Here is a 17,569-nt window from a genome sequence, read left to right on the forward strand (position 1 = left end):
GCTGCCTTCATGGCTCATTTATAAATCAGACAAATTGTAATTAAAATGCATTACGTTTTTTGCTTCTAAATTATTATTTTTTTTGTATATTATACACAGAGCATAAATAATGCCATAGTACGCGGGTGTATTATGATTTCTTCATAGATGTACATCGCATCATAACGTAAGCGTGGTGTTAAGGTAATAATTGAATTTCATAATTTACGGATTATATAATGGAAGAATTACATTCAGAATAAATTATGGAAGAGTACTTTATCCAATAACAAATTTGGACATAAATATCTTAGAAGTTTCATTATACAAATTGACATAGTATGTTATATCTTGAGGAATTAAATTTAGATGAAACATTTTTCTCATTTTGCCATTATGTTTGTTTAATGTTACGTTAGACTAAATGCTTCGATTGATGACTTTTCTTCCTTAATTTTAATAGCCTGTTTAATAATTGAACGAACAGCATTTAAAGTAGTAGTGTATGTCCAATTTTCAATATTTTTGGTATTTTTATTCATTTTTGTATATAGCGTATTTTATTATTATATATAGTAAACATTCTTACTAAAGTTAATTACATTAGTAGCTACATCTTTATCCTTTATGCGTTATTTAATTCTTTTTTCTTATCAGTGGACACCAGTCTATTAAATTCAAGATCTCCAATGTATACAAATAAATTAAATTCTAGTATCTGTTTGTAATATTAAATAACCGTTTTCACTATGCGCATATGAATATATACGGTATATATACCAATTTTTTCTGTCTGTTCCGGCTAATCCCTGAAATGGCTGGACCGATTTTAACGGTACTAATACGATAATTATATGGAGTAACTTAGGCTACTTTTGTTTTAGAAAAAAACAAAAAAGAAACTACATTAACGGATATTTTTTTTGTTAAATTCCACGTGTTTCCAAGCTGTTTTTAAGAAATCGCATACTACGTTCGAACCGCCAAACGCATTATTATTGTATTTATAAGTTTACGAAAATGTAAGATAAAGTTTTTAACTATTAATATCATAACCGTTTTATAAACCGTTGTTATTTATGATTTTCATCTTTTTATTAAAAATTAATTTACCTTTAATAAGTAATAAAAGGATCAATATATAGTCACTTTCGCATATGCAGTGGTAGTCGTGCAAAGTGCACCGCCCACCAGACAGCTGATAAATGCGCATGCAAACAATGTGAATTACACAACTACCACCGTTAAATCACTCAACACGTGTTTCATCCCTCCACGGGGCATCTTCAGGAGTTATGTTATACCGATTAGTGCCAAACACAGAGTCTCTGTCTCTGTGGCTAAATATTGGTCCTTTTCTTACTTAGGATGGGCTTCCGCAAAATAACCTTTAATAATTTTGACATTACATACTTGAGATAACAACGTTCAGTGATGTGTAGACTTAAATACTAAAGGTGACAGAAAAAAATATTCAAATATTAAATTCAATATGTTTGTCTCCAGATATATATGTGTTTACTGTTATGCTCGCTAACACGAGCGGCGTACATCAGTCGCATGACCAACGTGAACAGGCTACGGGCGCCGTCGGTGTTCCGACCCGGCGGGATGCTCCGACCTTGGATGCATCAGCGTATCGTTCCAGCCGCATCGCATAGAGCTCCTTACGTCGTTTACAGGGGACCACTTCCACATAGGTAATTTATTTACATTATCCTCTTTTTCTTCTTCCACCTTTTAGCTGATGGACGCCCACTGCAAAGCATAGGCCGCCCCCAAAGACCACCATCACCACGTTGACTGATCATGCGTTGCCTCCATCCAGCGATTTCTCGTAACCTTAACTAAGTCGTCAGTCTACCTTGTGGGGGGCCTGCCTACGCCGCGTCTACCTGCTCATGGTCCTTTATATGATCTAACCCTACTAAATATTATTTTAATTTGCAAAATAAATATTGAGAATAAATACCCTTAACTACACTGTAATTATTACTGGATCCGCAAGATCGATAACCGTGCGATCTTTGTAGGATACTTATGTCTTGCTGTGGGCATCTTTCGGATGACACGGTGATGATTAAACTGTATTAGGAATGTATGGAAAATTGATCGCAAAGAAAATTCTGGCTAAGCTCGTTGTGGGCTCTAGTCAGATCAGGAAGAATTTTGAAATCACGTAGAAGATTATTTAAGTATTTTGACAGTCCGTGTGATCGAAAAAATTTAAGATTACCCTTCATTTTATTTTGATTCGTCTACTGCTGCGACTTAGTTTAAAAATATTATTATTAATAAGACAACATTCTTTGTATAAGTTTCTCATATAAGTGAATAATGTAATCCTTTGAGAAATAAATTTCTTTAACCATATTTGATCACATTCGATATACAGCCAGTAAACAACACTAAATTACAAAAATGTAGTTAACATCTTTGTAAAAAAAATTAGTGAAACTTATTAATAAGCAACAATAATCATTACGGTAAAGGTACAAAGACAAGGTTTTTTTTTCTTTAAACGACACTTACATTTTTTAAATAATATTTGATTTGTATATATTATTGTATATATTATTTTATAGTAATATCATAGAGAGAAAGTAAAAACTCTCACCAAACCTACATAAATATATTCGGTAAAAATTGTATATAAAATATCTAATACAAAAATTTAGTATCGGTTAGTAACTGTATATCGAAAAATCTCCTTCATACTACCACCATGCCAATGACACTAAAAACTAAATTATACACACACACACAAGCTTAATGGATATGTCAATTAATGAATAGTATGTAAAATCAAAAGCGTTTTCAAAATTTTAATGTACAGTAATATTAAAATTATTTGATGTTTAATATTTGTTCCTGCAGACTTTGTATTTAACTAATCATTGGCCTGTCGTATTTCAATAGTAAAATAAATTAATATTTCATGCTTTTTCTTACAAATAAGCTGTGCATTTATCTCTTTAAATCTTTTATTACAATCACCATGTATAATAAGAAACAAATCAAAATACGCCGTGTAATCATTTATTCCAACAACATGCGTGTAGAATCGCTACGACCTATTTGCTATGAATCATATGTATATTCATTACAGATATGCAATAAGGCCGTACGCGCCAAACGTCCGGAACGTGTTCACCGGCGGTCCGTGGAAAACTGGGCGACTTCCGCTTCCGGCCACAACAGAGTACGGGATAGTGAGAGCAGCTTCCGCCCCACCGGTGGTACAAAGTCACGGTGGTACAGGTTGACTATGAGCACTGCACCTTACTTGACTTAACTATCATTTAAATTACTATTTTTCAAACTTTATCTTATATATACAGAGAGAATGTATATTAGTGTAAAAGCTTAAAAGTGTTAAACTGTTCAAAAGTCAACGGTTTTAGAAATAATGAATGACGTAACTATAAAAAAAATATAAAATTGCTTTTTTCGAAATACAAATTACTGGATATATATACAATTTTTTTTGCTATCTGTCTCTAGAAAATGTATTGCTAGAAGTTATCGACCAGTCGCATATAAAAAATAATGTAACATATTTCAGAGCGATCACTTTACAAAGGATGAGTGGAAATGTAGGTATAAAAGCTATAAAATTGGAGAAAAATGAGCTATAAATTCATCCCTTCAAAGCTTTTACACTTTTACCAAATAATCCTTCATATATCAAAAGGATTATCGTTTTACGTGATGCTATAACTTAATAATGATTTCTCCGAACTCGATCATCTAGTTTTTACAAGTATTCTAATACTTTACAGACTTTCAGACATCTTTACAGACAGAATATTGCGCATGAAATTGAGATAAAAAAGACTATTTCAAAGCGCATTTGATAGTTCGCTTTGAAGTTCGTGCGTTTGACAAATCATTGTAAACTTCACGCGGTTAGACGGTTAAATATGAAGTTCGCGCGACTGACAGTTTGCCGAAACATGTATAGGTAAAGTTATGGTCATAGGTAAAGTTATGATAAATAATGTCTGTCTGTGTCTGATAACAATTGTAATTTAACAAGTTTTCAATCTTTATTTGCTACCTACTTTGTTACAGTTTTATATCTTCTTAAACTTATGTATCGACTTAAAATATCTAGACACGTCTTGATTATGTAGAGTTTATTTTCTAAATCTATTGGAGCACAATTCATATTAATAATTAGAAGGTAAAATATATACACCTGATATTCGTTGTCCTATCTATGTTTCAATTTCGTGCACATTATGCACAACAATTATCACGTCCACGGCAATAACGAAAGCAAGCGCAGTTATAAATGTATAATGATAATTAAAAATGTTGTGGCTCCGAATTCGAACATAATGAAATAACTTTTAATTAACAGTTAGTCCCATAAATTAATGTCAACCGTAAATTGAGTGGAATAAAAAACAAATGAATTTTATGAACCCTCAAATACCACAATAGTTTCAGAAAGATATTAGACAGGGAGACTTTATCTCTCTATTATTATATTAACATTATAAATAATTGAATAAAATAATTAATCAAAAAATTAACAAAGATAACTGTGTTGCTCGAGTTATTTGCCGTGGATGATACATTTCGTGTCAGCTGTGTGTGACCAACAGGTGCCATACATACGATACCAGCGCCCAATTTGAGCCTCTCGGAAAAGCCTATCGTGGTCGTCGACACATCTGAGAGCAGCCTCGGCGAATCTGCTTCGGAAGTGGTATATTTTTATTATTTTTTTTATTTCACCAGCTATACCCGTAACATTTGAACAGTACCTTCTACAAACACTAGACACAACTAGACCAATATTACCTAAACCTAAATTTATTCATATTTGAGCCTTATCAGCATATACACAGTCGCCATGAAAAGAGCTATCATACATGGATGGACTATATAATGAAAGTGTAGCGACAACAACTTGCTTATTGCTTATTCTCCGTTTATGTTAGTGCCGTTAGCCCGGTTGCTTTTACAGTTTCATCGGAACTGAGTTCACGGAGCGGAAGGGTCCGGTACTTAAAAATAAAAACAAAAGCTGGATAGACGCATTCCAGTTGTACGGTGATGTTCGGACGTAGTAAACCGCTCTACCCGAGTAGAGCTGTGTAGCTGTATTGTTGATGTTGTGTATATGCGGCTTGGGACGGAAGCGTGGACCACAGGCGAGTCAAAGAGGGATCCGAATCCAATCTCGGTTCGCCCACGCTGTTCGCGGTGTGAGAGCAAGCGGGTGCCCCGTGAAAACAGGTGTTGTGCTGACAACAACTGGCTGCATAGATAACTGCGCGCTACAAAAGTAGGAGCGTTCGTATTTCTCAAATACTTTTCCTTGTCGCACACATTTTCCATCATTCTCACACAAACGATACGTGTGATTTTAAAGTAGGTATTGTTATTGGTTGTAGGATTCCTTAACTTAGTTTTAAGATTTGGTATAAATATAGGGTTTCTGCAAATAAAATTCTGTCTGTTCTTTGCACATGACGATTTGAGGTAAATACAGATGACTATAAAATATATGCTGCGAAATATATTTATTACTAATTATAAATTTATCAAAATAAATTATTTAATATGTAGCCCAAAACAACATACGAAGTCACTGAAAAATATGCTGAACCGCAGATATATCAGATGCCCGCCAAAATTGAAAACCCTACTGGATTCTCAAAAACATCTGTGAGTATTTAATTATTATTGACCACGTTTATGAATACACCATTTACTTTTTACAAAAACTTACTCTCACAAGAGACCAAATTGAAAGACAACATTCGTTTCTCAAAATCCTAGACGTTCTATTATACTGGATGATTACTAAATTAATCTAGTCATCAATTACTGACAGCTTGTAGAGGAAAAGGAATGAAATAAAAAAAAAGGAATGAATGTATAGATCATTTGCTGTTAATGAATATGGTACAATCTATGCCAAAATGGTGTCAAAAATAATAAATTAAAAATTCAGATTACAAAATTATTGTTTACTATCTGGATCTACAAGTATAATAGTACAATGCTTAATTGTTTTACAGTTTATTTTAAATTTACACATTTTTATAGACTTCTCAGATATTTATGGATAGGCTAATACCGATCTCCGTGTAGCCAAAAATTACAGTTAACACTGTTTATACTGTGGATAGGTTTACACCTATCTTATCCTCTTTTGTTTTTTACATTTTCATTCCATTACTGTTATTGAATTTTTAGTTTCAGCGCCCGTAGACTCGTCACTAAGAGATTAATGAAAATCAGTTTTGTGATATCGTTTAAAATCAATTACAGAGAAAAAAGAATTCGAAAGAAATTAGTCATTTGAAAGTTGCACCAGATCTCACTGTTATTGTAGTAACCTACCATTTACAACCAAAACCACTTTTGTTATTTATCTCCAACGTTTTCTTGTGACTTTTATATGTTTATATTGCGTCTGTGTTAAATAAAAGTTTACTTTTCTTTTTAATTTTCAGTCATTAACAACGCCAGAACTTCAACAGTTTGTACCTAACGGTGCCTCGTTTCCATTATCCTCGCAGTACGGCGTTCCATCAGTTTCTGTGTCTCAGAACAATGGGATTCCACAGCAGTTTTCTTTGCAGGTAAACCTTGTTTTACCTTTATATATATTCACGCATAATCAATTGAAGTAGTAACATGTTTGGACGTAATTACGAAAGACAATTTTTTTTATTTACCTACATTGCTTAAGACAATTAATCGATTTACACATTCTCGAAGATATATTTTAGTGCCAAACATTAGGTGGTTCAGGTTTTTTTTTCTAAATTTTAGAAGTTTATTTTATTAAATATATATATACATAAATAACACAAATATAAATTGACTCTTTCTAATCACGAAATTATTTATTCTTTGTAATCGTTCTTTTGCATTATTTTTCTAATTATAAGCTTCAATCTGGCAATAAATTAATACTAACGTATTCAATAACTTCTTCTTAGATAGAATAAAATGGTAGTAAAAAACATTAAAAATGTAAAACTGGAAATTTATCTAGAAAACAATCTTCTCTCTTCTTCTTCTCTCTCTTTCACAACAGGACCGATTGGAAGCGGCCTGCATATAACGTCTTCCAAGAGCTTTAAAAAGGTCATCTGTCATCTTGTAGGCAAACGTTTTACGCTGCGCTTACGCCGTGGTCTACCCTCCAGAAATATACATACAAAATATTACCATACACTTAATAATTAATAATAGTAAAGCATAAAAAATTAATATAAATATTTCTTTATTAAAAGAAGCAATTATTTCAGGGTTTCACTGAACTGTCAGGGAATCAAGATCTCGTACAAACAGCCGCGGAGGGAATAATCATTCCACCGAGTGCATTATATCAAAGCGATCCAAATTTCTTGCACAACTTACAAAATCACCTCCTGCAACAATTTCCAGCGATCGAATTTATACCTTATCCTGCTGAAATACAATCTAAAGTTCAACAATCTTCACCTCAACCTGAATTATTTTTGTTACAAAACGAAGTCATCACGCAAAAAACCCCCATAACATTTAAGACTAGTGAAACACACAGGAATATTGTGCAAAGAGAAACGCAAGAAGGCTCGTTTCAATCATTGATGCCTCAAGCGTTTATAATTAACAACGTTACAGAGAACCTAATTGATTCACCTGTACTTAATCGATCACATAATCTAGAAACGACGTCTGAACCACCAATGACTACACCTAAACATACAGTTGAAACTTCTACAGAAGAACAAAAAACAACACCTTTATATTACGCGCAAGTCGGACAAAGTGTAGGTGATATTATTGCTAAAGGATTTTACTCAGCTATAAACGACGTTAGAGTAGCTGCCGTTCTAGAGCAAATGGAAAATTCAAATGATTCTGTAAACATAGAGAATGTCACCACAGTTAAACCAGAAGAGAAAACAAATATAACTGTAAATGAGATTAACAACAATAATGATATACCACTATTTACTGGCGCCCCTTTTGAAAAATCAACTGAATCAATCGAAGTACCTTATACATTACAACAAGATGAAACGAAAACAGATAAAGATAGCAATGTATTCACTGGACAATTAGTACAAGTTGTAAATGAAGATAGAAATTTTAACAAGGATGCAGTATCATGGCAGCCACCTTTAAGACTGTTCGCTATACCACAAAAGAAACTTGACAATACACCGCAAAAGTTAACGGTCGTGAAAGCAAAAATACCACCGAAGAGTAAATTGACCTTCGACGATAAAACTGGAGAGCCAGTTTTAAGAATTTACGCGAGCTATTCTGAAAATCCATTACAGGTAAGCAAATTTAATCTATATCGGAATAGATAATCTAAACTGTAACAATGTACGACAAGTAATTGTAAAAAAAAATTCATAAAGTCCCATATCAAGGTCAAGGAAAATTCCGTCAATGGACTCTTATTGGTTAACTTTTAAAAATTATTGAATGGTTGCTTAAAGTTGTGTAAAGTAATTATTTTGGAATTAAGTGCTATTTTCTTTTAAAGTATGATATTACAATATGAATGATTGTCTTATATTTACAAAAGCCAAATATCTTATATTAAGAAAAACGAGGCCATTTGTCAAACTAAAAAAAATAAAAAGGTGCAGATTTCTAGTCAAAGTAAAAGGATATTATAGTATACATGACATTCATTGACTTTTTTTTAAAAGAAATTGTTATAAAATCATCTTGACAGTTTTTTTGTCACATTGATTTGTACATGACAATCAAAATTATTTTTGACCTTGCTTGGCGGAACGTAACCTGTAAGGCAAAGTAACCTAAAAGTGTGAAGCTGAACAAGAAGGGTTCACTGTCATCCCTGTGGTGCTAAACCGAGGCACAGGTAAAAATAACAAGAAACGAGAAGCTTCGTGACTGCTTAAAGATAAGCAAAACCAACTCCTAATCTCTTCTTCACCAGGTGTGGCCTTTTCATAGGAACTGGCCGGACCAGACTTGGGTATGACACCCAAAGTACAGGTTGTAGTACAACCGGTGGATAAAACGTGGCTTGGAGGTGGTGGACCTCAGTATCTATCCTTTTTACCCTATGTCTGTACAGCATTCTTCAATGGTTCATCTGATATTTGAATTTTAAAAATCGCCAAATCTCATGTTATAAGCTGAACATAACATTTTTGAGGTGGGGAAAATTAAAGAGAAATGTGGCCTCTTTCTCACTTAAAAACATTGATACCATGTTACAGTATTACTAGTCAATAAAAAGTTTTGAGGTTTATTTTACATGAAACTTTATAGTTTTTAAGATGGGTCCAAGAAAAATATGTAATGTTTTTTATTCTGCAACCACCCAAATTTAATGTTAATATTTCTTCTGCTCATTCGTGCACTCTTATCAGGGTGATCATGGTCATGCTCCGGACGGTTCTAGTGCCCCTTCTGCTCTAAGCATCGCCATGTATCTCGGTGTTATTAGTTACAGTCTTGATTGTGTTATAATAAACAATAATTAATTTTCCTAAAAAATATCACAATGTCAAATTTAAATTTTGATACAGCAATGATTAATTGCAGTTGATACAAAGGCCTGGTATTCAAATAATTTGGGGCAAAAAATCACGAGTGCAAGTCTGAAACAGATATTTAAAAAAAAATTACAAATTCTCAAATTTCAGCCGAGCCATTTAAAATTGAACACATAGGTGTGGAATGGATAGGTATTCTGGTTCACCAGGCCACGTTTGATCCGCCAGTCGTTTTATACCCTGTACAGTCAGGATACAAAAATTGTCAAATATTCTATTAGTTCCTTTTTCAGAAGGAAGTATTGCTGTCAAAATTATCAAACATGAAACACTTTAAAGAAGTACCAAGGAAACAGGATACTATAGAAGGACACTGGAAGGCTGCCAGTACGAAGGCTTTCGACAAAAACGTACCGGATACGTCTCAAGTTTCACAATTTGGCCTTAAACTTCGTTCCAGGAGTGATGACTATATACCCTTGTTTGAAGACTACGATGAATAGAAACTATTTTTAAAATAAATCGTATTTAATAAAATGTTTAAGTATATATTAGTTATTTTGCCTCAATCTAAACTTTAATAATACATTAGTTCTAAATGATATTAAGTGGCTGGGTATTCGGATGAATTTGTCTAGTTTATGTGTTAGGTTAATATGGAAAGCGCTTTTGTATCGACGAAATCTCATGACATAGACAATATAAATCTACTGGTGCAGACATGAAAACTGTACAGCCACATAGTTTTTAAATTTACAGCTAAAACTGTTTCCGGTTAGCTAAATCTGTCAAGCACGTTTTAGCGAAAACAAAACTTATTTTTTAAGACTTCAATTTGCCTCTGTAATTATTAAGACGAAAATAACTAGGCAAAAAAGCATCCGATTATACAACCTCTAGTTATGAAGGTTACAGTGTAAAATCTAATTGTTAGGTGTAAATATATCTACTTTTAATATGTAATGCATTTAGTTTATAAACATATGTAAGATTGATATAATCAAAGAAATAAAACACATTTAAAAACTTTATTGAACTTTTATTATATTATTTCACTATCAAAACTCAATACAAATTTATTCAACTTTTATACAACATCCAAAAAACTTTCATTTGTCATCGCTGTCTAACAGAACACAAAGATAATAAAATATTGTTATAAAAATATTTGGTGTTACCATTAAGACTATGGATAAGACTGATAAATATCGCCTCGGTAATCAACTGCATAAAATTTAAAATTGGATTGTCAGAAAAAAAAAACAAAATATCTGTGATACAGATCGCTAGTTATTTCTACTTTTGATAAGGTAATTATTAGAGGTATTCAGACAAAAATTGAGAACCACGCTTTTCAGAAGTAGTAACAACCTAACATGCATTATGAACAAGATGAATCGACTTCAGAACTAATTTAAATACCAGCTATACTCAAAATATTACGTCATTATTTTTTTAAATACAAATGAATTAGCTATTGAATTTATGTGGCATTAGATTCATACTAATTATGATATAAATAAATATACCCATTAAATGCACGAAATCGAAGTTTTTTTAAAAAAAAATCAGTAATGTCAATGTTGAATGTACCTTAATTTTTACAAATGGCGCCAAATGTCACAGTACTTTGACATATATGATGTAGGCATATAGATAGATATACTCTATCCTTGGCTTTCAACTATTTATTAATCTAAGAAAAATTAAGTAAAAATTAAACAAAATTGAGTACATTAAGTAAAATTGTAAATATTAAGGCACATTCACAATATGACTTTACTTCTGCGCTACATGTTCAACACTTCATCTTCTCACTTTTAGTATAAAAAACAAGTATTGCACAAACATATTAAAAAAATAAATAATTATCGGCGCACTTTTAAACAGCGAGTTTTATTCGAAAAACAATAATAACGCTTCTAGCATGATAAGGTAAAAAAAATACTTATTTTATTCTAACAAGTGTTGCCAGTCCATTGAGATGAAACTTAAACTTACTCATAATGTACTTTAAAATATTTTGTTTGCATCATCACATTTCTTGATAGTTGAAATTGTAACAATTTCAAACAGTTGTTACTAATAGTGTTCCGAGAATGAAACTTAATTTTGAAATGTCATAGACATGCCTATATTGTAATCTACACTCTGTTTGTTTAAGTGACATTCATTTTGCAGACATATTTTTTTTTTCTTTGCTCATATCCTAACAGTCTTCTGTTGCGTGAGTAATGTGACCCATCCACTGCAACTTCAGATGAGCAATTCTTCAAGATACATTCGGTGACCTGGATTTTCTGTGAATCTCCTCATTTTTGATTTGATCTAACAGTGTCTCTCCGAGCATAGCTTCCTCCATTGCTCTCTAGGTGGCTTTCTAATGAGAGCTTCTTATAAGGCCCATTGTAAGTGGCCATGTCTCACATCTTCATTAGCAACACATATTGGTAAAAAAATTTTCATTTTCAGACATGATTACATAATATTGGTATGTAATTTTAAATAGTTGGAAAAAAAAATTGTAAAGTTTGAAAACATGTACACAGTTCAAACAAATGTCTTTCAATGTTTTTCTTAGGTCTGATGTATTTATTGTTAGAACAGTTAGTAGACAACTCGATATGTTAAAGAATTGTTGAGTTTAAATCTGACATTAAGTAAGTATGGGAATACATTTGCAAATGAATATGAAAATGTGATGATTGGGGCATATGTAGCGTGTCCTAGCTTTTACCTCAATGGACAGGCATTAGTTATTGTCAAGACTAGGAATTAGCATTGAGTTTCTCCAATTGGTCCATGAACCAGGGTCGACCACCTTCCCGTTTTGTCAATATATCGCAGCCAGTCTCCGTCACCAGAAGTGTTTGTTCAAACTGGAATTTTGAGAAAAAAATAGTTTATGTTTTAAATCGATTCTGTACCATTTTATTTCAGAAACTTATAAATGATATTTGTACTATATTTTATAGGTTTGGATGCTTAAACGTGGGACATAGAACTGCTGAATGTAGGCCCTTCAATGTTAAGTATGTCATCTGTTCATCCACTCCACTTCAGAACTTTGTCTCCAGCAGTTACCAGTTCTTCACTTTATGCCACATCAACCAGCCAATCTGCTGAGCTATGTCCACATTACTTTCATTTCTCTATGGTTCTTGTTCTTGGTGATTTGATGTCACAGAAATATTTCAAATTTATTTCTTTATAGCTCATAGAGTGACTGTGAGGTTATCAATAAGGTCCAAAGTGAAAAACATACAGTAATGACACAAACTATACCCTAAACAAGTTTGTTTATGATTATTACACTACACATAATATTACAACAACACCACTTTGAAATAAAGAAAAATTGAAACTAATAAAAAATTAGACAGTTAAGGCAGAAGGTACTATCTAACAATTAACAGAATGGTTAACTATCTCACATTTTCTAATTAACTAAAAGTTTTTTATGGACTACTTTTTCTTCCCGAAAAATATTAGATGACTTCATAAACAGTTTTTTTCATGAAAATAAATAAATTCTCTTTTGCCTTTGGATCTGCTTTATAGATAGGTTCAGCATACACTGAAAGCATATCGCTTGGGTTGATAAAATGTAAAGTAGATGCTTGTATTTTAACTCCTTTTTCATGCTTTATAATCCTCATTGGTGAGGATCCATGAATACTTCCATAAGTTTTCTTGGGAAAATTATTAAAGGGTATCCCTTCCTTTCCACTCTCGGACTTTATATGTGCTCTAGCAAAGGGAACAAAACAAAAGTAATTATTGGTATACCTGAGCAGAACGAGATCCATCAGCCGTGACTGCAGTCCAATGGTCTGGCCACTGCTCATCACGCCATCCTCCTTCATTGATCATTGGTTCAATGGTGAAACAATGACCTGGTTTCATTACACCCACCGCTTTATTCTCTGGATCAGAAACATCATTAATGTTTATTTATTACAATAGTTTTTTCTTTACATGCTTGATCATGCTGCATATACCAGAAGTAAATCAAGATTTAAGTCAACATATTAATTAAATGCCAGGTACATATCTTAGGCAAAGGTTTTTACTTTATTATCAATGGTCTTTGATGATCAGGGTTGAGAACATTCCTAGCTATCTTTGCTGGAGCAAAAAGTTTGTTTTTGATTTAGCTATGAAATTAACTTTGTGTGCAATGTCTTATTTTGGTTACAACATCTAGATAATTGAGATGATGTCCCAGCCTGAATGAGTCACTGTCATAAATAAAATATATGATGATTGATTATAAGGTGTAAAGGCTTCAAAAGGGAGAATATATAGCTTGTTTGTTAGCAAAAAGCTATAAAGCTATTATTTACATCATTTTACAATTATCCTGTGTAAAGTGATTGCTATGAAATAAGCTACATTAATTTATTTTTTCTAATGGTGTCACATACATTCAATAACTTTTAGCAGTACAAACTCTGCAGGGGCAAATAGTTTTTTTTTAGACCCTCTACTTTAAATCAAACAACAGGTGTAGTTTGTTTTCTTAACATGCATGTATGTATGTGGACAGAAATATTTTATTTATGTGAGAATTATTCATTATCATATTAAAAATTAAGGATTTTGCTAATCATCTTCTGTTAGTAACAATGACCACACTCAGCCATACAAGCTGAGTTAGCACTTCAAGGCTAAACCGACAGAGACAGATTGCATTAGACTATCAGACTTTCAATATGCTTTGACATGTACTTACTTGCATAGTGAGGTACATTCGGTGCAGTATGGAATAATCGATGAATTCCATGCCCGCAGTAAGAACGCACTACACTCAATCCATTCGCCTGGGCATGCTTCTGAATAACATTTCCAATCTCCCTATACTTCTCTCCTGGCTTAACAATATCTATTGCTTTTTGAAGGCATTCATAAGTTACTTGTACAAGTTTACGATTGGATTCTAAAATGGTACCAACAAAAAATGTCTCATTTAAGTCACCATGAAACCCTCTGTGATAGACTGTTACATCCACATTGCATATGTCACCATCCTGAAATAGATATATATTTATGTCTATATATTTAAAGATTTTCGACTATATACTGACTGTCACAAAATCTCAAGAACTAAGACTTATTAAAAATTGCATGGAATATTCATTTTGTAGAGTAGAAGTATGCAAAGAGCATCTCCTATAAAATTCTACCATCAAGGGATTTGTACAGGAAATCATTAGGTAGTTAGATAAAAAAATGTAACATTTGTACCTATATGTTTTACACAATAAACTTCCCTATGAAATAGGTAATAATCCTTTTACTTTTTTAACATAAGAAATCATTACATATCATTTTTTAACACATTTTATGCCATGTGGGGTGTATATGACTTCCCTTGCACTTTCCATTTGCAATTCTTATTAAAAACCAAAGGATCCCTTAAAAATGAATTGTGGGGTTGAATATAGACAACTTTACAACACATATGCATGTGTATGTAATATATATTCAAATTTATAACTTTTTCTCGCTAATTATATCTATGCAGTATTGAAAATGTCTGTCAAAGTCATAAAAGATGTATGCTTAATACATCTTTTATGACTTTTTTAATGTTTAAAGTGTGGGTCGTATTCCACTTGGCCTGTATGAATATTCTTAAAAATTGCCATGGCATGGAACATGTTAAGAATATTGTCAGCAGAATAAATTATGCATGGATTTATTTCTCATTATAATATGCATTTTAATATTTTGTATTACTACTTTTATAGTTAGGCAATGAACCAAAGCTAAGGAATGTTTAATTGCCAAACTTGATATAAACAATCTAAGCTGCCATTTACCATAAATCTTTAATAAAACACATGGAAAATGTTATATGACAACTGAATATTGCAGTGTAGTGGAAAGTTCAAATCAGGTGTTTTTTATATTTAATCAACTAACCAGACACCATAATGGATAACAAATTTTTTTGTTGCACAAGCATTTTTTCAAAGAACTTTTTTATCTCTGATTCTTTTTGTTACCGTGTCTAAGCCAGAAAATTATTTGAAAAGGTGTGTTCTAGAGTCAGGTTAACTTGGGAGATGAAAACCGCCAACCAGGAACCCTCGATTTAATAAGATGGACATTTGAATCTTGTTTACATTAATTAACTACCTAAAGCTATTAAGTATATAAGCTATTAAGTGATTGAAATAGATATAGCAACTTAAGTAAAATGATGTTATATATAAATATGGACATGCCTTTAGGAAAGTGAAACTGAAAATAAATATGTTTCTTATTTATGTATCCTTTAGATTGAAAACATTGAGACAACAAACGGGGCTTCTTAAAATAAAATGTTAGCAATTTAAAATGTGGTGGTTGTACAATAGAAGTAAAATAAATATAAATGTTTAATTTATTCTCTTCAATATACAAGTACCCACATGCTTACCACCTAATTAGATCACAGCTTATATTACATGGTTAACAACTTATATTATAAATTATAATATATAAAATTCATAATAAAAATATGGTAACACGTTTAAGAGAAAAATGATTACCTGTAAAGGACGTAAGTCAGGAATACCATGACAAATCACTTCATTAACTGATGTGCAGCAGCTATTTGGAAAGTTATGGTAGTTCAGGGGACTTGGATAACATTCCCTTTCAATACATGCCTCATGGACAACTCTGTCAATTTCATCAGTTGTTACACCAACATCACAAACTCTGAAAATACCAAAAACATCATAACTAACATTTTAACAATATTTTATTTATTGGAGAAAAAAATGTATAAACATTTTTAATGTAAAATATATATGTCATAAATAATTGTTTGTAATTAATCTTTAAAACATAGTGATGGGTACTATGTAAAAGTTAGTTCAAAATAGTTCCACAATAAATGTTATGACTAAATAACACACTGTTTTACAGAAAACCTAACTAGATCTTATTTTACACTATACTAAACCACGTTAAAATATGTACATGTCCATAATACATAAGCAAAGTAATTATACAGGTATGAAATTTAATAGTTTTTTTTTTCAAGTTAATAAAAAACAGACAAATTATAAAAACCTGGCAGCTTCATCGAGAACTTCGCGCCCAAGGCGGCAAGCAACACGCATTCCTTCAATCTCTTCATCATCCAATACTTTGATTTGTCCAGAACCTTTTACAGCATTTTCTGATGCTGGAAAACCTGTAGGGTGGTCCGCATAATCTGGACGACCTATGTGCGGTGGCACTGTCCTCTTAGGGCCCGGAGGGTATGGCCTCAACTTCCCAGTAAAAGTATAAGAGGGCCATGGATTATACTCCACATTCGACCCATCTATACTTTCACCCTCTAAAACAAAACGTAATCGAAATAAATCGGTACGGATCACAACACCGCAACGTAACCTAAAAACTTACTGGCCAACGAATGGATAATTTTGTGAGATTTCCACGATTTTTTGAAACAGTCTTGGTTGCAAAAGAAAGAACCCTGTATCCCAAGTTTTATGCATGTCGGGCACTGTAACTGAGCGATTGATTTGCAACCGGGCGTTTCGCACATTCCAATCGCAGCCATTTTTACGCTCTTTGAAAATTCCGCTGTCAAAATTTCTAATTGTCATTTCAATGTGACTACCGCAGATTCTAAATGTAACGGTAAGAATGCAAATTAATTGGACTTATAAATTTTCGCAACATACTAAAATTAAAATTGCCCTTTTAAATGTTTTAGCAATAGGGACTTGGACATGTTATAAAACTATAACATGTAATATTCAAATCCTTGATATCATTTGTTTCTATTATCTTAATAGATTATTTTAATTTGTTCAAAAACCGGAGGTAAAAAGATTATTAATAAATGAATATCAAATATGTATGTATTATTTATGTATAATATAATTCATAATTTGACGCTCTGACGAAATAAATGCTAAGGAAAATTTTTATACATAAAATATTCATGTAAAAATTAGAAAATATTTAAAAAAATAAAACGTCATTACTTTTTATTAGTTCGTATCCGTTTGTTGAATCTTGATTATTTGAAATAATAGGAATTAAAGGTAACTCCAAATCAGTCATTCTTGTTTTTT

The 17,569-nt window shown here is 32.1% G+C and overlaps 2 protein-coding genes across 2 annotated transcripts; one reads left to right on the plus strand and one right to left on the minus strand.

Moving 5' to 3' along the window:
• The first annotated feature begins 793 nt into the window (after window positions 1-793).
• LOC137931849 (uncharacterized) lies at window positions 794-10,066 on the plus strand. Its single transcript, XM_068775360.1, has 8 exons — window positions 794-814; window positions 1,486-1,679; window positions 3,089-3,240; window positions 4,593-4,696; window positions 5,563-5,661; window positions 6,456-6,584; window positions 7,260-8,282; window positions 9,776-10,066. The coding sequence occupies exons 1-8, from the start codon at window positions 794-796 to the stop codon at window positions 9,983-9,985; spliced, it is 1,932 nt and encodes a 643-aa protein (XP_068631461.1). The 3' UTR covers window positions 9,986-10,066.
• Window positions 10,067-10,545: 479 nt separating this feature from the next.
• LOC137931537 (methionine aminopeptidase 1) lies at window positions 10,546-17,081 on the minus strand. The gene is made up of 6 exons (XM_068774960.1): window positions 16,890-17,081; window positions 16,551-16,821; window positions 16,022-16,193; window positions 14,218-14,512; window positions 13,272-13,408; window positions 10,546-12,361 (listed from the first exon to the last, which is right to left on the minus strand). The coding sequence occupies exons 1-6, from the start codon at window positions 17,047-17,049 to the stop codon at window positions 12,251-12,253; spliced, it is 1,146 nt and encodes a 381-aa protein (XP_068631061.1). The 5' UTR covers window positions 17,050-17,081; the 3' UTR covers window positions 10,546-12,250.
• Between the last annotated feature and the right edge of the window lie 488 nt (window positions 17,082-17,569).

The sequence above is a fragment of the Battus philenor genome, unplaced genomic scaffold (assembly GCF_028537555.1).
Source record: "Battus philenor isolate CCGP_79_NKW_IND1 unplaced genomic scaffold, ilBatPhil1.0.hap1 SCAF_8, whole genome shotgun sequence".
Classification (NCBI taxonomy): domain Eukaryota; kingdom Metazoa; phylum Arthropoda; class Insecta; order Lepidoptera; family Papilionidae; genus Battus; species Battus philenor.

Excerpts from the sequence above, each read along its gene's own strand:
- LOC137931849 (XM_068775360.1), top strand. The coding sequence starts at position 794 with ATGGCTGGACCGATTTTAACG. Across the intron at positions 5,662-6,455 it reads CTGGATTCTCAAAAACATCT|TCATTAACAACGCCAGAACT; the intron begins GTGAGTATTTAA and ends TTTAATTTTCAG. Across the intron at positions 6,585-7,259 it reads CACAGCAGTTTTCTTTGCAG|GGTTTCACTGAACTGTCAGG; the intron begins GTAAACCTTGTT and ends CAATTATTTCAG.
- LOC137931537 (XM_068774960.1), bottom strand. The coding sequence starts at position 17,049 with ATGGCTGCGATTGGAATGTGCGAAACGCCCGGTTGCAAATCAATCGCT. Across the intron at positions 16,194-16,550 it reads GTTCTCGATGAAGCTGCCAG|AGTTTGTGATGTTGGTGTAA; the intron begins GTTTTTATAATT and ends TGGTATTTTCAG. Across the intron at positions 14,513-16,021 it reads CTGACTTACGTCCTTTACAG|GATGGTGACATATGCAATGT; the intron begins GTAATCATTTTT and ends TATCTATTTCAG.